Raw genomic sequence first — 22,165 nt, 5'->3', positions numbered from 1 at the left:
ATTTGATAAAATAATGAAAATAAGGTCTTAAGAAAAAGAAAAGTACATTAATGTAATGTAATAATGTTTTAATTATTCTTCCCAAATATTTGAAATAATTTACGGATCTTTTTTAATGCTTGAAATATTATCCTTATTAATTAAAAAAAAAATCCCATTACTTTTTCATTGCATATCTGAAATATGAATTAAATTTTCCTAGTAAAACAAAATTTAAAATGAATTTTATTAACAAATAAAACGTCCATCCATTACTTCATCGATAAAATTATTACTTTATCAGAAATAAATTCCACACTCAATTCATCAAAATACTATTAAAATATGATTTCCAATCAAACATTAATTTGGGGTCACAACACCTTGCTTTTGCCAATATGTTGGCCCTCTGGCCACATTTGCATTAATTTCAATCGTTTAATGAACGAACTTCACGTGGCTTGATTATTTATTAGCACAGCTTGAGCTCGAATCGAGCTGGGGAGTTGAGAATTGTGGTTTCTCGTTTACTGGTTTTCTGGTTTCGCATTTCAATTTCATTTAGTATGCCCTTCCGGTTTTTGTTAGACGCACATATATATAGAATAGTTGCAACTGCATAGAGTTTATAGCCGCGAGCCATTCGGCTGTTATTAAATTTATTTATTGAAAACGCCACTCGGTCCCCGATCGAAGGGTTTTATGTTTAGGTCATCGATATGCAAAGTGATTGACAAAAACACTCTAGTTAACAACACTCGCTCCCTTGGAGTTTTATTTATTGGATGCTGTTCTGTGCTGAAGCGAAGGCGCTGGCGATGCCGATGCGATGCGAAGGTCCTGGTCCATTTGACATAATTAATTGTAACACGAACAATTACGAGGCGAGACAGCGAGCAGGACAATAAGGATATACATTTTAATTAAAGCACCTCGAGCAACTAATTACATTGCCAGAATGCTATGGGCTGTGTGTGTGGATGGGTGGAGTGTATGGAGTGTATGGTATGTCCTTGAGCACCTTTGTCTGTGTGCGGTTGTCCGCAGATCCTTCGGGCTGTGTGTGAGTGTGTGTGTCTGTGGGTGAGTGTGCCACTTGATTCATGGGCTTGCAAATTGAATGCAAAAATTCTTAGCATACTTGTGAGCGCGACGCGAGCATTTTTTCTCGAGAGGCCACTAAAGAGTTAAGACGTGCCAGTCGATTATTAATCGATGGGTTTTAAAGGCAGGGGTTTAAATCATATTCAAGATTTCCACAAGGACGCCTTAAATCTACTTGGGTAATTGGGTAAATATTTATAAATGTTTTTAATATTTTAGGAAAAAAATTATGGATTATTAGTTTAGCAAGTCTCCGAAAATCGCCTAACGATTTAAACGATAACTTTGAGCAATCGATAACACCTGCCGATGGCAACAATTTAGCACCTCTTACCGCGGTGCAGGATTATCGCAGTCTATCATCACCGCCGAAAAAAAAAAATACAAAAACAACTCCACGAAAACTTTCAGTTACTCAGTCTGTCAGTTCATCAGTCTGCCTTCCCCTGTGTGTGTGTGTGTGCCTGTGTCTGTGTGGTGGAGTCAGACAGTGTCAGACATAAATAAAATGCAAGACGGCAGGCGGCAGTCGGAGGCACGGCGCTGACAGGTTAATGTCAAATCGCCCAGCCAAAACCGAAAAGCCAACAGGAAAAACAACTGAGGAAAAACACTAGAGGCGGAAAACTGGTAGCTCCAGGGATCGAAACTACGAATACTTAGGGAAAATTATTAATAATAATTAAATTTATAGAAAATACTTGTGATAAACATTAAAAAAAAGTTGATCAGCATGCTAAAAATATAAAATAATATTAAAGTTAAAAATAAATGTTTAACCATAATATTAATAATAATATAAGTATGTTTTGACAACAAAATAATTACGCAAATATTTATTATTTTATTTTTATGTTATGATAATTAATATTGGAACCCCCTTTTGTTTTATAGGGTATGCAAACAAAGCAAAACCAAAAAGGGTGGCGGGTGATAAGTGAAGAAAATGACGACAAAAAAAAAGGCGAAAAAACAAAGCGCCAAAGTTTTTTCGTCAACGTCGCCAGAGGACGAGGAAAACTCCGGCTGGCTGGAAAAGCGACTCTGAAGCTGTCAACTGACAGTTATGAGAAAAAGTAAAGCTGACGAAGACATCAGCGGGGCAAATTTGTTTAGTCTTAGTCGCAATTCGCCATTCGCTATTCGCTTTGCCGCCCAACAGCCACCCACTTTTCGTCCTTAGCAGCCCGCATGCCATTTTGGTAATGATGGCTTAAAGGACGCCCGCTGCGACAATGTGTTTGTTTTGCCTGGAAAAGCGCCGAGTGGGTGGCAAATGGAGGAGCGTCCTTCGCGAGGACGCGCCGTTAACAGAGCATGTCGTGGCTTTGCTTTCGGTGGGGATTTTGGCCAAAAGGGGGCCAGGGTGTCAACCGCTAAAAGGGCGTTAAGTGTTTTATTTACCCTCAAAATATAATTTATATTGTGGCTGGATATGTGTGAGTGAGGGGGATAGCAAAAGAGAGAGATAGAAACAGACGAAGAGGATTTGCTGTGAAGTGATTTAAATTTTAAGTACTTTTTGCATTTGTGTTTGGTTGGGTATTTACCACACTCCGCTGAAAAATCCCTTCCATCATTCCATGTTTCTCTTACTGATTACTTTTCTCATTTTGCAAATTGACTTGATGACATTTTCGGGTAATTTTCACAATTCTGTTTATCTGTTTGAGAGACCTTTTCTTTTTCTTCTTTTTTTCTCGCGGGAATCCCCGAGGTCATGGAATCTTTATCTTTATCCCTGCCATAAGCAGTCTATTAACGAGGTGCGATTTTACAATTATGGGGAATCGTTTGTTGTTACATTTTTATTATTATGTTTTTATGATAAATAAAAATATCTATTAAATTTTACTAACAACTATTTAAAGCTTCAATATTTTTTAAAAATATGCGAGTCTTAGATTTGAAAAGAATACTTATTTTAATCAACTCTTACTGATTATTAATTTGTAGATTTTAGATAGCCAACTATAACATTCATTTAATTTGCCAAAATAACAGTTTTTTTTAGCTAATTAGCTTACCTAAAATTCCGTCTTACTTTCCAGAATAACGATAAAAGGCAGCGGGGGAATTGAAAAAGTGCAAATGAGCCCAACCAATTATTTCGAAAACAAAACAACTTTTTTCACACCTCCGTCGCCTCGTCGTCTGCCAAAAATGTGTTGAGCATTAATTTAATGTCACATTTAACCGGGGATCCCGGGACCGCAGCAAACGGGCGCCCTTACCCCTTTTTTCGGCCCCCCTTTTTTCAGGGCCGTCGCGACATTTTGCGGGTGGCGCTTTGGCAAGTAAATTAAAATATTTTAATGAGTACAATTTATCACGCGCCAGCGGCTCTGGCATCGCAGTTTAAAGCGTTACCCGGTGGCTTTTGTCCTTCGTCCTGCGTCCTTGGGAATCCCTTTTCCCGTTTGGGCCAAGCTGCCGGGGTTTGGCAACTTGTTGCGACATTTAATTATTGGTGACAGTATAATCAAGTAAACTCGGCAAGAATTTCAATTTCATTTAATGGTTTAACACATTTTCCTGGCTTTTCTCGGGGTTAAGCCTCAAGTGTCATGTAAACGACGTTAAACGGGCGCCGGAAACGGTTAAAAGCCGCAAAAAGGGTTTAAGCTTTAAGCATTATCCCTTTCTCTCTTATCGTTGAACAATTAGTAGGGCAAAAACAGAATGGAAGCACAGCAATAAGCATAAACATGATGTCAAAGACAATTATTAGGGTTTTATGGATTTAAATGGGTTGTGTTTTGGTAGTTAGTTTCGAGTTTTACCCTTTGAAAATGTTACAAATTGAATAGGGTTTTAAAAGAACAGAAAAGTACAGGGAAAATTCTGTTTTTCGGATATTTAAATAATGATGTAAAACAATTGCGAATTTGAGAAAATTTTATTTTTCCAAAATCACACGGAAAGTGTTATGGATTTATTTATTATTTTGTTATCTGTTGAAAACAGTATGTATTTTTGGTGTAGGACCATTTTGGCCAAGTTACAGCAAAAAAACAAAAAGGAGAAATTCCTATTTTTACCAAAAAAGCCCAGACCCCAATATTCACAAAAAAATAATTCCTTTTTTGACCGAAACAATAGAAGTATTAATCCAAATATGGATTGTCATGCCTTTCTGAACTCGTTATTAAATTTCCTATCGATTGGCATTTAAACCTTGACATTTTATTTATTTTTATATTTTCGCAAAAAATCATGGGGTACCCCCTTATAAAAAAATTTAAAATTGGCCAAAATTTTATTTTTCCAAAACCACACGGAAATTGTTCTGGATTTATTGATAATTTTGTTATCTGTTCAAAACAGTATGTATTTTTGGTGTAGGACCATTTTTGGTCAAGTTACAGCCAAAAACGAAAAGGAAAAACTCCTATTTTTAACAAAAACCCAGATCCCGATCTTTCCACGCAAAATAATTAGTTTTTGGCCAAAACAGTGGAAATTAAGATCCAAATATGGATTGTCACACCTTTCTGAACTCGTTATTAAATTTTTAATCGATTGCTGTATCCCCTTTAAAAAAAAATGAAAATAAGCTCGCATGATATTATACAAGTTACTTGTCAATACCTGCTTATAATTTTCACACAGCTTTTTAAATCCAAACCCCTTTCACCCCAATTCTTTTTTCCAACTCCTTTTGCTTTCCATTAAATTTTATTCCTTTCTCTAGCCTTTTGACGGCTGCTGCCTATAAATTGGCATATGAAAATGCAATTGGCTTGCTCACTGATTTCATTTGCTTCCCAACGGAAAATGCTCACAAAAAATGGGAAAAATCGGATGCAAAAAAAAACGAGGGCACTGAGAGTAGAAGTGAAGGAGAAATTGCATTTGGCCCGCAGAGCTTTGAAGTGTGGCGCCAACTGCGCTGATTAGATAAGCAACAACAAAACAAAATACAAAATATAGTTGAGTAAAAAAATAAAAAATATATACATTAAAATGCCCAGCGGGTGAAGCAGCCATCTCCCTCTTTCAGTAGTTGACTGCTGCAACTTTGGCTTACAAATTGTTTTTTAGTTGGCACAACTTTTAATTTGGTTATGGTGTGAAAATGTTTGTTCTCTCCATCTTTCTACCATTTCTACTTTTTCATTTTTTTTCCCCCCGCATTTTGATGAAGTTTGTGGTGCAAATTAATTTGCATTTTTACTCCCCAGCTTTATATGTACGTATATATGGCAAAGCAACTCCCAATGTTTATATATAAATAGTAACTTTTATGCGGCGACTTTTTCAATTAGCAGAGCACGAGCGACTTTTCCCATTGCGTGACCGTCGGCAATTAGGGGGCAATTAATAGGACCTTGCTTACATGTCCGGCGACAATGGACATTAATCAAATACAAATCAATTTTCATATCAGATAGCCGAGGCACTCAGGAGCCCAAGAGTCCAGGAGCATGAAGAGAAATGATATTCGATTCATAAATGTAATAAAAAACCTTAAAAGCCTCCTTCCTCACGCGTCGCAGCCAATTCGATTTCAGAGCCCAAAACCAGAAGACCAAAAATAAAACCATAACCGAATGACAATTATCGGGGCTATTTACTGGGCCTCCTCAATCCAAAAAGGCAACTGGAACTGGGTCACACAAATGGTATGGGAGTCCAACAATTCAATTTGCTTGACGTTCTAAATGGCTTTGACTTTGGCTCTGGCACTTTTTGTTTGAAGGGTCACATGATATGTCGTCTAGTTCGGATCAAGTTTTGCCCCTCGGTCCATCCCACTTTGTTTCCCGGTTACTTTGTGTTGGCTTAGCGAAACTTTCGCATTGATAAGCGAGCAAAGTGGGGGTACAGGGAGAAAAATTCGATTTTCAGTTTATAAAATGCATTTAAGTTTTAATAGATGTGCTAAATAATCAAGACTTTTTTCTAAAATATTTTTATAAATATTAAAAAGAAGAGAAAATCAAAATACAGTTACTCAGCTAAAGTGGAGACATCTAGATTTAACAAATTTTACAGATTTATACGTGGATATTTTTCCACAATGCACACATAGAATGAAATGGATCAGTGTTTTCTTTCCAGCATTCCCACGCACTTTCCCCCGCCGATTTCTCCGCTTTTCCTCCTGCGTAATGAAAAGTTTTGGCGTAATGAAATAAGCCAAAGTTTTTGCAGCTTTCAATAATAACTGTAAAAGTAACTAGCCAAAGTTTCTGAAAAGAATGGGAAATGGGTAAGAAGAGGAAGAGCATAGAGAGCTGACAAACTTTTCCACGTGTGATTGTGTGTGTGTGTGTGTTCCCTTTTGTGTGTGAGTGCATGTGTTAACGGGGCTATCAATGTGATTATGAAGTGACGACTAATGTATCTACTTGAGTGCACTTTGAAATGGTCAGAAAAGGAGGAAAATATCGAAATATTAATGCTATCGACTTTCTAAAAATATTTCAGGTAAAAATTGTATAGATTCCTTCGAATAGTTAAATCATTAAACGCCATTCACTCGCACTTCCCATTTCGCTCGCAGTCTTACCCATTAATCTCGGTTCCGCTGCTTCTTCTCCTTCCTTCCCCGATTCATTTGATTACTGCCCCTCATTTCGATTCGCCCACGAATTATGTGCAGCCCATTGAACAGTCATTGAAAAGTAAACACTGGCCACATAATAACAATTAATCATAATTAAGGCCTCGAATGATACAAATTTACCGGGGGGAAAACGAACAGCACGGTCTTTGGGGTTGGAAAACTGACGCAAAGGCCGGCGCAAAGCTCCTTGTAAGTGGAAAATCCTTATCCATCGAGCGCCTTCAGCCAACTGACCTATTGACTTTTGACTTGCGGCACACGGCAGGTAAGTACACAGAGAAAAACTACGATATATTTATTTTTCAATATTTCTGTAATAATCATTTGATAATAATTTTCACTGAACTTTCACGAACTGTAATAAAAATGATTCATTCGTTTTTATCATAAAAAAAATCACTATTAACCTTACATATTTTTATTAAAGCTTTAAATCTATTTAAGTATGTTTTTTTACTTGCATCATTTTTTTAACTAAATAATGGTTGCCTTATTTTCAGTGTATTTTTGCCCTGCTGACCCCTCTCGCCACCATCGAACTAACCGCAACGTTAATCAGGCGTTAAATTAACGCACTCATTAGCACAAATTACAAATTGAGCTGCAAGGCAGAGGACAAAGTGCCGGGCCAAAGGGCATTACCTGGAGGGGGGCGTGGCAGAGGGAGGGGCGGATTCGAGCTAAGCCAGGTGCTCAGCATAAATCACTTAATAATCAAGTGCAGCCCATTTAATTGGCTTGCCGCTGGAGCGAAAGCAAGGATGTCCGTTGTCCGTTGCCTGCGAGCAATTAATTATTTCATTATGCTGGCTGACAAAAGCTGCCTGCCGGACAGCTTCTCAACCCCCAGCGCCTCCCTCCCCGCCAGCCACGCCCCTTTTTGTTTATTTGTTTGTTTGCCTTTTTATTTGGTGACATTTAATTTAAGTTTTGCAATTTGCAAGCGAATTACAGCGCCGCTGATTGAAATGACCCGCAAAATTCGAAATTCCCCCCGGGCAACGGGCATGTGGAACTAGAAACTCTTCCATGTGAAAATATTTCCAAAAATCAGGGACAACAAAAAAAAAAGAGGAAAACACCACCACACAGCCAAAGGCAACGAAATTTGCAAAGTTTTTAATTGCCAGCCAACCGCTGGCAGTGACAACCGCAAACAGAAACAGAAACGGAAGTGAAATGGGAGTGGGAAGGGAAATGGGAAAACGGAAACGGAAGTTGCTACATATTCTCCTCAAGGTGCTAAATGCATTTACCAATGATTTTTTTTAAATATTAGAAAAATACTAGAAAATGGCAAAAGAGAAAAGCCTTGTAAAAGGATATTTACGATATTCAGGAGTGACTTTAATTCCTGACCTTTTCAAAGCCCCCTTTTGACGCTCATCAAGTTCAATGTCGAGACTTTCAATGGCTGCAAATGCCTGGCAATAAACTAAAATTGCAAAATGGCCCAAGTCTGCAAGTTTCGTTCGAATCTCCCCCGAATCGTAACCCCCTTCATGCGAAACTTACCCGCCCCATCATCATCATCATCAATGGACAAGCGACGACGATGTGCAGATTTGGCCGCAAATAAATCGAAACATTTGCCCGGCCGCCATAAAACTAGACAAGCCCCAAATGAGAGCTCCCTTTGAATATCCCTGAACCCCCCTTGGCCCCGCCCCTGCGTTACTCGCGATAAGGACAACAGATAGCGGTTGGCCTCAACTGCAAACCAATCCACTAAACCCCTATCTCTATTTCCTCCTCGAAGCCGGCCAATCTCTCAAAGTGCCAGACATGCCAAAAGGACTAAACAATTTTCTGGGCTGGCAATTTTTATGGCCAAACGATAAGTAAAACGATATTGAATGTGTATCCCTTTCCCGGCGAACAAAATCAAAGGGGGGCGTAAAGGAATTGGTTCTCTGGCAGGGGGAGGGAAAAGCCACCGCATTAAATGCCGATAAGCATCGGCTTTGTCCTCGAGTCGAAGGAAATTCCATTCGATTTCTGTGCATTCGCTGTGTCTTTGTTTAAAGCTTATTAGCACTTTCTTTGGCGAACCCAAGAGCAAAAACTTTAAGGATTTCCCTGCGGCGAATAATTCGTGGAAAATGGAAAGTGTACAGGTAAAAAAGGGGTGATACTTTTACTATAATATTATTATCATTTAATATTCTACTTGAAAAAGAAGATTTATAAGAACAACAGATACAAATATATTTTAAATAGGTGTAAATTCGAACTTAATTAATACGATTCTTTATCATATCAGTTATTTCATAGAAATGTTAATTATCCTATAAAAAATCATTTTAATATTAATAAATTGATCTTAAAAAAATATTTAATTATATTTAGATATTATTTTCTTTATTTTCATCTACATTAAAGTCTTATTAAAATCCATCACAACTTTCCTCAGTGTAAAAATTATTGGTGGAAAAGCTGGGGTCTAAGGCCAAATTAGCTGCACGAGTGCCAAGTGCGAAATGTGAAAATGTTAAATGGCCAACTGAGAGGGCCAGCGAAATGTGGCAAAGGACCTTCAGACCCCCTTTGGAAAAACTCCGCCCGCCCGGAGGAAATGCTGCGTTAAAAATTATGTTTGGCACCCCCACCCCTTAAGAAAACAACAACAGCAAGAAAAAGTACAGTGTATACATATATATTCATGGCATTTATAAAAGTCATTTGGAGTGGACCCAATTGGTGAAGGGGAATGGTGCGGTGCATGCAAAGTGCGGCCATTACGAATTTTGTGCCCTACAAACCGCAGGGCATAGCGATCCCAAGGAAAACTAAAGATGTGTTTTAGTTATTAACATTAATTTGCAACAATTTTATTTGAGCATAAATTTCGATTTATTTCAGATTTTTAAAACAGGTATTAATTAAAGAAATACTGACAAATATTAAACTTGCAACGCTTTTCAACTCAATAGTTTTCCTTTAAATATTTTTTTAATTTTGAAGAAATATATGTAAATATAAATATGAAATGCAATCCAAACGACCACCACTCTGGACAACAGAGTGCAAAGAGGTTAAATTGCTTTGACTTTCGCTTGCGCTTTTCGCCACTTTTTGGCATCCCCTTACTGCCTTTCTGCCATTTTCTCCCTTTGGGCCATTTTGCTGCCAAGTGCAAGAGCAAAATGTTTATAATTAAACTTTAATGTGTATTTAATGAGCTTGGGGGCAGGGCCGCAAGCGGGGGCCTTGAAAAAATAATGCAAGCTGAAATGCGAATGCGAATATGAATATGAAAGTCGTACCGGGTTTTTGTCTCTGTTTCCAGTTTGTTCACTTTGGATCCTCTTTTTCTGTAGCCAGACATGTTTACAAGGCCAACAAGTTAAAACGAACCGTAGAGATATGAAGATATGGCCATGCAGACAGGAAAGCCCGGCCAAGTTTATCCCTTGATAATATAAATTTAATCGTTCGCCTAATTGTCTTCATGTGAAACCGACTAAATGGTGTTAAAACTTTGGCAAACAAATTGCAACTAGTTGCAAGGAGTCCCATGGCAAAGAGCCCCCAAAACCAGGACGACTTGAGAACAAATTTCTGGAGTCGCTTTGAGCCACTTCAAATTGCAAGTTGCTGCTGCCACTGATACTCGTACGTTTCCCAAAGTTTAGCTGCCCGAACTTTGCCCACACAGATGCACAGGGAGAAAAACTAATTAACTCGAACTAATAAATAGAAATAGGGCCTTTGAGAAGCCAAAAATCCATTAGATCGAAATAACTTTTATAGAAATAAAGAATCTTAAATTATGAAATAAAAAGAAATATATTTTGTACATAATTTAAATTTGTTAACGATAAAATCTGCCACTTTAAAATGTCCAGTATGAATTCATATTACTTTTGGGCTAAAAATATATTGTTGCATACTTTTACACACCTTTTTTGAATTTTTTTCCCCGTGCATGCGTAAGTCTGTTTCAGTTGAGTCCTTGGCTTTGGGCCTGGTCACGGGCTTTAGGCCAACAACTTGCTCTGCTCGCAAATGAAATTTCACTTAAAAATTTATGAAAAACCATTCTGACATGGGATGACCGAGCGGAGTGCCAGACAAGCTGTTCGCCAGTGAGGGAATCCTCTCCGGCAGATGGCTTTACATTCGTTAAAATCCTTGATGTGAGCTCAACTGGTTTCTGATACGCAAAGTTTAAAATCAATATCTTTAATTTGTCTAAAATTGTTTAAACAAATAGATTTGAAGACATTTCAAAACATAAATCCTCAAATTGAAAACCAAAACTTATCCGAAGTCCTTGCCATATCCTTAAATATGCCTCAATTAAGCTCGGTCTGTCTGTCAACTTCGGCGATTTAAATAAAATTGAATGCCTCGCTTTCGACAGCTCTCGAAACCATTTGCACTTGCTGTAAATGTGTAAAGTTTGATTATGGAAACTAGCTGGGGAAGGAAAAAAAGGTATGGAAAAGTATAGAAAAGCTGGAAATATATATAGCCAACGAATGTGGAACAAGAAAACGGGGAGGACCTGGCAAAAGTTTCTTTTGTAAAATACCATTTGTTTTATTGCGCTGGCATTGCTAAAAGTTTTGCAAATTGCATGCACACACAGTCGTCGGGGCATAAATACACATTTAGAAGCAGAAGTATATTTATATTTAGCCCAACGCATACTTATACGTACAGAGCAGAGATATGACATGAAGAAATCGTATAAATCAATAAACTTATTCAATAAATGTTCGAACCGCCGGGTAGTTTGACATTTATGGCGACAATCATTATGTGCAGCAGCCCCCATTCCGCAATTCCACCTCCGTTCGATTTCGATGGGTCGTTAAACGCATAATCGATACTAATGAAGCTCCTGGATTTACTTGCTGCCAGCAATTATTGTGACTGCACCAGATACGGATAGCAGATCCCCATTCCCAGCCTCCTTAGCCAAGTGCCCCTGCATCCGTTTCATGGCATAATAAATTGCCTCCGTGCGTTTAAATGGCTTCATCAATAGGCAGGCGAAACATGGCTTAAATCCTCCTCCCGGCATAAAGATTTTATGTTCCTTATTTCGGTTTTTTTTCTGTCGAGATTTGTTTACGCGTTGGAAATGAGGGGGAAAAGCGGGTGGAAAAGCCGCGTTAATGAGCGTAGGCCAACATTTTATGTAGCACACTTTTGAGCGCGGCTAATGTAATTATCTGATTAGACTCCAAAGTGAAGAGGGGTTTTCCAGGATAATGATGCGCCATTTGAGAAGGAGGCAAGGAAGTAATGGAAGTAGAAGAAGGTTTATTCGTTCAGTCGTTTGTGGAAAGAGCTTAGTACAAACTTAGTGTAAACTAGAAAACTAAATGAAATTAACAATTGCATACTTTTAAACACCATTTTTGGAGATTTTAAAACGTTAACAATTTGGGGACAAAAAGGAATACCATCTTAAAAAGTCTTTAAAAATATGCGCAACTCGAATCGCTAATCCTCCACTCAAAGGAACCTTCTTCATAAGTATATTCCACAAGATGCAGCGCACTCGCTCTCCAAATAACTGAAATTGCAATTCAATTGAGTGGAATAAACTTATGGATGCCGATTTTCTATTCGCCCAGAAATTTATGACTGTCCGCGGAGGAAGCCAGGCCCTTGATCGTTGGGCTGGGCCAAGAACTGGAATGAAAATGCCTCGGAAGGACGGGAGTTTGTGGATATTCTCACAAGACAAACGGCTCAATAAAGTCGCAATTGAATTGCTGACAATTGCAATTGCATTGCGATTGCGATGGCGATTGCCGGTCGGCTTATCAGCGGTTCGCAATAAATGCAAGCATATAATAACCCCAAGGTGGCAGTCGAGGGTTAAGAAGCATCGGCATCGGCCTCCCTGTGCCCCTTTCAGAGGCAGAGGGCGTGGCAACAACGCCCAAGTGTCGCATAAAATAAACATTTTCCAAATTGACACTTGCGATTCAAAACCAAACACTCAATTGCAGCAATGCCAGCGACACCAACACTAATACTAATAGCTGCAACAACGACAATTGCAAAAACAGTGACAACAACACTGAGAGAAAATGTTGTTGTTTTAGTTTTATTTAATTTTATTTGGAAAATAACAAAATATTAAGAAAATACCAAAGGAAGTGCAAGGAAAATGAAGTTATGCAAGAGGTGAATCGACTGCTTGCACTGCTTGCATTCCATTATTGCTCACAACTTTTTAATGAATAGTCCGATTTAAAAATTTTCTTCTACTTTTCGATAGGAATTAAAAAACACAACAAAACGTATTTATTATATATATTTTACAGATTTATATTATATTATAAATGAGATTGTTATTTTTGTTTTTCTTTGTTGTTTCTTTGTTGTTTTTCTTTCAGTGTATGATGCCAGGATGACACCATCATCAAGTACAACAACAATAAGAAGAGGAGGTACAACAACAACAGCAACAACAACGGCTGATGTTGTCGTTATCAACTAGAATTCCTTGCATCGACGCACAGGACTCACCAACACAAAGACACGTAAGCTTGGCTACGTGTGTGTGTGTGTGTGACTCGAAAGGGGGTTTTGTGAAGGGGGAGGGGGCGGTGGAAAAAAGGCACTCCAATGGAGCCATAGAAAGTCACCGCCAACACCGCCACAGTCAACGCCATGACCATTATCGGCAACCTCAGCCTCCGTTGCCATTTACCAAACAACTAACTTTTCAGCCCCCCTTGGAAAATCCCCTCCTAGAGCCCCGCCGCCACCCATGTCCTTACCGCATCGTCATCGACATTTATAAACTGCACACACAAAACACTGTCCAACTGTCCCGCACAGTTGCCCGTGGAAACTTTGCAGTTGTTTGGACTGTTGCTTCGATTTCCCATGTCTGGGTTTACTCTGTTTTTTTTTTTGCCAGAAGAAGGGAAGGGTGAATGGGTCTCTGGACAGGGGAACCAGTTCCCCCATCAATAATAATTATTAAAACATTTTTCATGCAGTGACGATTCCCAAAGTGAAATCCACAGGTTATTGAACATTCTTGAAAATATTAATAATTTATAAACATATTCCTCAATTTTTTTTTTAAATACCTTAATTGCTAAAAAAATATTAAATGTTGTTATATACATTTATTAAATGTAATTAAGATTTTTTTATTATACATTATAATGTTATAATCCCAAGTATCTTAACTATTTTCCCCAAGTTCCTAAAAATCTTAAAAAAAAAAGCGAACTAGTTCCCTTCGATAAATCGCTTGTGAAGCGAATCGTGCAAATCGAATAAAAGTTGAGATGGCATTTTTGTTGCTCTAACGACCATTTCAATGCGACTGTAAGTGAAGATGATAATGCTGATGATGATGATGGGAACGGGGTTCGGGGTTCGGTGATGGGGAGGGTATATGGCTACGATGGGCTGGCTCCTCCTCCCGATGAACGATAATGAAGCCGTGCACATGCGGTCCAAGCTCAAAGGCAGCAGGATTGGAGAGGAGCGCTAAGGAGACACAACCATGGCCACAGTCACGGCCACAGGACCAATGTCCGCCACTTGCCGGACCACCATTCCCCTCCACATCCTTTATACTCCTTTTTTTGCCGCAGTTTCAGGCTGCAGAGGGGGAAAAAATGATATAGTTTAAATATCAAAAATGATTTATCAACTAATTTTAAATTAAATTTAAATATTAAGTAAGAGATAAAATATTATTTTTGTAATATATATTATTATTATTAGTACAGGTATATTATTTAATATAGAAAAAATATTATTTTACAATATTAACATTGAATAATATTATACAAATTATTTTTCATATTTTATACCCAAAATGTTCCTTCGTTTTTATAAAAGAATCTTTAATTACAATACAAATTATTTATAGAAAATGTCAGAGATAAACTTACTAATATTTTTTCCAGTGTACTAACTGGCATCCCGTTTTTTTTTGCAACACACTCACACATTTGCACAGCTGCGGAGTGGCGAAATGGAGAGTGTAAAAAGAGAAATTCCTAAATGAACGATATAAATTGTTGGCAGCCACAAATAATGAAAACACTTTGCGGTCATTTAGCGCTATTCGAAGCTCTCACACAGATACTCACAACCACACACTCACACCCACACACACACACTCACTCACGCAGGCTGTTGACAGTTATCCTTGCGAAGTCGAAGGGGTGGGAACGAGATGGATGGACAGATAAATGTTGGGTGCCCTGCTTCTGCTCCTTTTTGAATCCTTCGACCGAATCCTTCGTCGTCCGTCTGGCGGTGACATTTTTTCTGCTTCGACCCCAGTTCAAAGTCTATTGCAATTTGAAAATGACATACGAAGTCCATTAAGCGCACAAATGTGCAGCGAATGCGGCACAACAATTGCTCGTCTTTCGTCCTTCGTCCTGCAGCTGCATCGTTACTCAGCCCAAGTTCGGAGGGATTCCTAAGCGGCAAAGGCAGAGTCTGGAATGGCCAGTTTGGGTCCAGCAAGCCAAATTATCTTAATCAACTCAAAGCCATAGTGGAAGGTCCTTAAAAAGGATGCAATACTGCTCCAAAAAGCTTAAAAAAATATTAGGTTTATATTACAATATTATAAATAAATATTCTTAAATATATATATTTCCCCAATTATTATGAATTTCAGTAAAACAGTATTTTTCCTTTATAGCTAGGAGCCACTGTTCCCCCAGATAAGCACACGCACACTCGCCCAGCCCACCCGAAATTCGGCACACACAAAAGACAAAGGACTAAGGACTCAGGACGAAGGGCGCATCGATATCCACGTCTACGCCCGATACGTTTGTTCCATTGATAATGAACATTGACAACTTTGAATGCAGACAATTGAATCTTAATTTTCCACCGCACTCCCTCGAAAGGATGAGGAGGCGATGGCAGCCAAAGGACATGCAGACGTCGAATCCATTACGACATCATCCCATGAATCAATGTTTGAACACAATAAACATTTATTTATGATGCAGCAGAAATTTTTATTCTCTACGATCCTTTTGTGCGACAATTCCTTTCGAGCATATTTAATTATTATTTTCTTTTGCCTGGGGAAGGGAAATTGAGCCCAAAAAAGGTAAAGAAAATTACTTAAGGTTTATGCATTTTTTTTTAGTTATTTCATGGAAAAAGTGATACAAATAAAAATTCCTTCTTTATAGCATATTTAAAAAATATATACATATTTATTTAAATATATTATATTTTGATATACCTTTGATCAAGTTCCTTAATTACTTTATCTCTAAGTACTGCACTATCTGCTGCCTTGAATTCAGCTATCTGCTGACCTAATCCATGAATCAAATGTGCACAATAGGCATTTATTTATGAACTGGCTGCTGTCCACAGCTCCAGGGAACTTCTTCATCCCAGCAATTTGGCAATCCACAAAGCATTGCGTGCTGTGTTTTATTACCTGACTGCTGCAGTTGCAAATGCAAATGCAAATGCAGTTCCTAAGCCGAGAAGCAAGCAAAATAATAATAAATCCTTTGGATAAACACAGGCTGTCTTAGTCATCCATTTGTTCTTTATTTCCTCCGAAGAGGCGACAGAAAAATGTAGTTGTCAGGTGTAGTTGCATGGAGAAAGTGTTCTTGTTATAAATCCGCCATCCAATCCTCTAAGAAACGTGCTCCACATAATCTCCAAAGCAGAATGGTGTCCATGCTGACACAGTTATTGCTGGTACTTGTTGTTTTCTGTACAACGATAACATATTATAACCATTAATATTCAGTAAAAATACAAATACAGTTATATAATGAGAGTAACAGAGTTTCACCGACTTCAAAACTTACCCGGTTTTTTCACAATCATTTTGGACCTTCACGTTTACATCCTCAACAATTGCCTTGAAGTCCTTGGTAAGGGCATGTTGATCCATTTCATTGCACAAGGCTTGTATGTAAAACGAACCCTCAAGTGTGTGGCGAAAGCTTTGCAAACCCTCGGAAGTGCTGTAGCATTTGATATAGTATGAGTGAACTGGATCAATTATCGAAGAATCCGCTTGCAGTCTATGCATGTAGTCCTTGCACGCCTGGACTATTAGGATTTTCGGCTTGCCGATTAGGGTTTTATTTCTGAAGAGTGGAAACAGAACATCGTCATCCAAGTCGTAAAATTGTTGGTCGCACGTTTCGATCTTCTCTTTTCGGCCGCCATGGCTCAAGATGACGATGACCACACCAGACAGGTGGTTGAAATTTTTTAGAGATACTGTAATATCATTAGAATTATTAATACGAAAATATCCATATTAATCGCATTAGCCACTCACAATTCGCAATTTTCTCCTTAATGTCGGATTTTTTGGGATCCTTAACTTCTTCCACCTGACATTTTAGATTGCCGAAGGTTTTGAACAACGCTTCGACATCCTTTTCGCTTCCATGCCGTACCTTTTTTTCGTTCCCATGGAAAGTGTGATTGAATATGCAGACGATTGGTGGCTGCAATCTTGGATGAGGACCATAGGCGGCTTCCAGTGGAACTGAAGCACTGGAGACTATCTCCCCGACAGCATCCTTTCAAGGGCATTTTTAGTTATATTATAGTAATTATTATATATTAATATTTAATATATACTCACGACCTGAAAAACCATACTAAAAGGTTGGAATTCCTTGGGGGGTTCTTTTCCATCACCGACAATTGTTTCCGCAATCTCACCGTCCTAAAAAAAAGAAATCATTTGTTAAAAAAAACAAGATATAATGAGCTTTAATTTGTAATCAGATCATTGGGGACAATGCTTATTAATGTTCGCTATAAAGGGGAATTCCCGGGAATTTCCGGTTGATAAAATTAAAAATAAAACCTTATCTATAGATAATGCTTACCCATTTAAAGGTCATTGAGGCAGGCTGAAATCTTTCAGAGGACTCGCCATCAGTGCTGGGCGCCTCACCTTCTTCCGTTGAATTTTCTTGGACCTGAAAAAAATATATGTTATTGCAATCAGCTCTCTCCTCCTGAGTTAAGCACCTCTTCATTTTCCGCCGGCTGTTCTTGCTGCTCCGTGTCCATTGCTAAGACTAATTTGTGTATTCTCAGCGATTATTCTTATCAAGAAAAGCATGCGTTATCGCAAGCTTTTTAAGAGTTGTCAACTCAACTGTTAAATGTTAAATATCAATGTCACATGAAAAGATTATGCACTCAAAAAAAAATTTTAGAAAATCGCCTATGGATTTGCTTTACTGGCGATTTTTTTCTATATTTCTGGAATATTTCTTGAATTTAATGAATTTTGATTAATTGGAAGAAAATTTTCTTTACCAGTAGAAAATTTTTTTATTTTAAAGAAAAAAATCGCCAGTGAAGCAAATCCATAGGCGATTTTCTAAAATTCAGGGCGATTCATTTTCTGAGTGTGCATATAAATATATTTATTGGTATAAATATAGTTGTTTGATATATCTATACACCACACATTAATGTGCATATGGGGAAGAAGAAGACGCTGCGCAAGTGCTGTTGACTGCCGCCAGATGGCGCCTGTCGCTGTCAGGTTTATGAACTAATTGAGGCACAAATGGGAACCGACTTAAGTCCGGATTCTGTCTGCTCACGGTGTCGCACATTTCACAAACAGCAGACAGCCACGCCCCCTTTCAGCCCCTTTGTGCCTCCTTAACGAGTGACAAATAGGCGTATGAGCAATGCTGCTGCGATGGCATCAGTTCGCCTTCATTATGCATTACAAGCTGCTTAACCGACCCGCCGGATCTTCAGCGATTTTTCCATTAAATTACACCGAATATGGCTGCTCTGACACAACCAGAAGTCCCACCACCCCAAAGAATCTTAATGGGAAAATGGAAATTCGGCAAAAAGAAAATGCTCCCATTACACTCTTTTCTCCTTTTCCCGCTTCCCTGGATGAGAGGGGTTAAAGATGGCGAAACCTCATAATTGGTTTAACCGCAGGAAAAGGAGGAGAATCCCAGGGAGTAGCAGTGTTAAAGTGGTAAATATGTCAGCGGCAGTAGAGACATAAATTTTCGTTAAGTAGACGCGCACACGCAATCGCGGCCAGAAAGTAGAAGAATCACTTCGTGTAGAATTCAAGTCGAGAAGATGAAGATGTGCTACAAGGGAGGGGGTTGCGTTACACCGAGAGAAAAGATAGTATTTTAAATTTTATACATCATGTAACATCATGATTTTTTGCGAAAAATGGCAAAAAAGAAAAATGGCCAGGTTTAATTGCCAATCGATTGGAAATTTAATAACGAGTTCAGAGAGAGTTCCATATTTGGCTTAATATTTCCGTTGCTACGGTCAAAAAACGAATTTTTTTTTTGTGGAAAATTGGGATCTGGGTTTTTGGTAAAATTTTTTTTTTTTTTGCCAATATTTTGAAATGACCAAATCAAAATTAATTATAATACAACATTATTTGTTTATTAATTTGTTAACAATATTGAAAATTTAAGATCGTATGTAAATTTAAATAATATTAAGCCATACTACATTTTCTAATATACAATTGATTTTTGTGTAGAAGGCAATAATCGGTTGGTCTAATCTTTGCTGCGCTTGAATGATGATGATGTGCCACGCCCATCGCCTTCCGCCCCCTGCACACTCACACACACACGCACACGGACAAAGCCTTAATTACAACGTGCCAAGAGTTAAGCCGAATATTTTTTTTGGTTTTGTGGGGCAGGAGAAGACGAATGAATTGCTGTGGTGTGGCCGAAAAAAAGGGGTAGGTGGGGCGAAGGGAGGAGAAAGATATGGGGGGCGTGGTCCTGACGGGGGCCAAGAAATTTTTGGGAGAACACGTGCGCACATGTGCAACTTCCGTTAAAAATCTATTGCTAACTTTCAACAATTCACAGACACAAACGTGGCCAGGCAGACACACACACACACAGACAGAATAACACCCACACACATACACATGCTTGAAAGGTGCGCGCTTTGGCTGTTTGTGTAAGTGAGTTAGAGTTTCCTGCAGCTGTCGTGGCAACTTCCGGTTCCTCTTCTTCTTCTGCTGCTGCTGGTAGTGCCTTTGCAACAACGTTTACGTCGACGCCAAAGTCCATGTCTCAAGTCTTAGCCGCCCCCCTCCCCCCTGGCAACCCCACCCATGTCCTTCCTTCTTCTATCTCCTGCATGACGGCTAAAACACTTATTTGGCTTAAGGCTAAAAACTCAAAGGCAAAAACAGCAACAACAACAACAGCAGCGAAAGGGAAAAGCCAGAAGGAAAAGTCTGGAGGTAAAAAACTTGCAATAGTAAAATACAATAATACACTATGTAAGATCAAGAAACTTTCCTTTTTATGGTGTACCCTAAAATCCTAAGAAATTGACATTTCCATACATACTATATATTGAAAAAAAAAATCCTCATAAAGTAATTTTCCTGTGGATGGGAAACTTTCTATAATAAAAGAAAATAATTTATATATTACACTGCCTTGCTCCAGAAAAAACACAGTTGAAGATATATTTTAATGAGGCTTAGAATTTTAAATACATTGAAAAACAAAAAAAAATAATAATAAATAAATGTAGAGATTTAAAATCTGTTTTAAGATGAAATATAATCGATGGCTATATCCCTAGGAAGCTTCGGGCCACATTAACCACTTATCGACCACCATTAAAATCAGTCTGCTTTATAAATATAGAAACTGATACAACACCATAAACATAAACCAACGAATCCCCTGGCCCGAGCAACATTTTCTTCTTAAACATGCATCTGTAATCAAGGGACGTAGATAGTACGGATGGGTAAAGTAAGTAGTACGCATGCTGCTCCCTGTGTGTGCTTAAAAAATTGCACAAAGTTTAAGCTTTGGGTGCACGTGTGCATGGGCGGCGAAAGGGGGGGCCAGTCGAGCCAGTCGTGGAACTGTTGCCGAAGTCACGTAATTCAAATAACTAAAGTTGGCGTAAATATGCCGAGCATACAACACACCCACTCGAATGGAGTTGAGTTACTGGCAAAAGACAATTGCTCACGCACTTACTTGTTGTTGTTGGCCCGGCTTAAAGTTCATTAATTTCTCTCACTCTGGTTGTAATTTGTTTTGAGCAAACAACTGACGAGAATGCTGCCGGCTTTCAAAGGGGTTAAATTCGCATCATTGCAATATGCAATGGATACTGTGTTTGCATTTAAAGGTGGTAAAAAAATGATTCGCCTGATTTCACTAGGTCCTTAAAGTATGCTACAATATATTATATATGCATTCCGAAGCATTTTTTCTGCATACTTTTAGACACCTTTGATTTTCTTAGGAAAATTAGTAAAACTTACATATTAGATTCATTTTTAAACTTTAGTACAAAGTATCTCTCATATTTCCCCACTCCAAGCTGTATTTTAGTTTAAAGCCAAAATAGTTAATAACACTCTCTTGACTTAACTTTAGAGTCCCCTCACCCCAATCGCAATCTTGAGCTTGGAAAAAATGGGGATGAGCTGCTAATTACTCGCTAAGCTCCTCTTTTTGACCAGCTAGAGAAAAGGCGAATAAACACTTCAGCAGGACCGTTTGGCCAGCACTTGGCTTAGCTCCTCCTCTCGAGGTCCTGCCTTATGAGCCATGTCGGGATTCGGTGGCTCTGGACGTCTGTTGCGTAATTAGTTACCAGATTTGTCTGCGCAATTCGCTCGGCGGCTACTTTATATGTTAATGAGTTTTTGCTTGGCCGGGCCCCACTTGGCCAAGTCCGCTCTTCTTTCGACACAAATTTCCTTTGTCTTGGCCATGAGTGGAGTCTGTGGTTTGGGACAATTGAATTGGAAAACAGCTTTCGCGGCTTACATAATACAAACACTGGAAAAATGTATCTCTTAAACAGTCGTATTTCCTGTTTTTTCATAAATATTTCTCAAAAATGTCAAGAAAAGTGCTTAAGAATTCGCGAGCTAATTTATACAGAATATATAAGAAAAAAAAAAAAAAAAAAGCATTATAGTAAAATAAATTTAAAAATCACTGTAAACTGCAGTATAAAAAAATATTAATATTTATCATGAGATATTCATATAATTTTAAAATATTAAATTTAGAAGCGTCTTTAAACCCTGTTAAAAACAGACTTATTTTTTTCCTATGTGCACAAACTAACATGGGAATGGTGCTTCTCTGGGGGGAAAAGGAAACGCTGAAAATTTCACAAAATATGAAAGTCGCTGTCCTGCTTATCGCACAAATGGCATGGCCAGGAAAGGGGAGGAAGGGGTTGCGAAGGGGTTTGGAATGATGTTAGGAAGGGGTTGCGAAGGGAGAACTCTGCTAAAGCGGCCGCTTTTTGCCAAAGTTCAAATTGCATTTGGCAAAAAGAAGGGGGAGAAAGGCGAAAAGAAAATGTGCATAGCAAAAACCGTTTTGATAGACAGCGGGGAAAGCTGGAAAAGCGGGAAAGCACCTCGTGTGTGTGAGTGTGTTGTGTGTGAGTGTGGCAACATTTTATTATCTAAACAATATTGCCACTGCTGCACTTGCAAAGCGACGACAACAACCGAATCGC

The 22,165-nt window shown here is 38.5% G+C and overlaps 1 protein-coding gene across 1 annotated transcript; it reads right to left on the bottom strand.

Annotated features, from left to right (window-relative positions):
- Positions 1 to 16,167: 16,167 nt before the first annotated feature.
- Positions 16,168 to 17,716, bottom strand: Damm (Death associated molecule related to Mch2 caspase). The gene is made up of 6 exons (XM_017138869.3): positions 17,648 to 17,716; positions 17,503 to 17,595; positions 17,253 to 17,336; positions 16,941 to 17,187; positions 16,459 to 16,879; positions 16,168 to 16,359 (listed from the first exon to the last, which is right to left on the bottom strand). Exons 1-6 carry the CDS (start codon positions 17,687 to 17,689, stop codon positions 16,281 to 16,283), a joined length of 966 nt encoding a protein of 321 aa, XP_016994358.3. The 5' UTR covers positions 17,690 to 17,716; the 3' UTR covers positions 16,168 to 16,280.
- Positions 17,717 to 22,165: the final 4,449 nt, after the last annotated feature.

The sequence above is a fragment of the Drosophila takahashii genome, chromosome X (genome assembly GCF_030179915.1).
Source record: "Drosophila takahashii strain IR98-3 E-12201 chromosome X, DtakHiC1v2, whole genome shotgun sequence".
Classification (NCBI taxonomy): Eukaryota; Metazoa; Arthropoda; class Insecta; order Diptera; family Drosophilidae; genus Drosophila; species Drosophila takahashii.
Note: the sequence above shows the minus strand (reverse complement) of the source record. Positions and strands in the feature narration are given on the sequence as shown.

Excerpts from the sequence above, each read along its gene's own strand:
- Damm (XM_017138869.3), bottom strand. The coding sequence starts at position 17,689 with ATGGACACGGAGCAGCAAGAACAGCCGGCGGAAAATGAAGAG. Across the intron at positions 17,596-17,647 it reads AGCCGGCGGAAAATGAAGAG|GTCCAAGAAAATTCAACGGA; the intron begins GTGCTTAACTCA and ends TATTTTTTTCAG. Across the intron at positions 17,188-17,252 it reads TTAGTATGGTTTTTCAGGTC|GATGCTGTCGGGGAGATAGT; the intron begins GTGAGTATATAT and ends TGCCCTTGAAAG.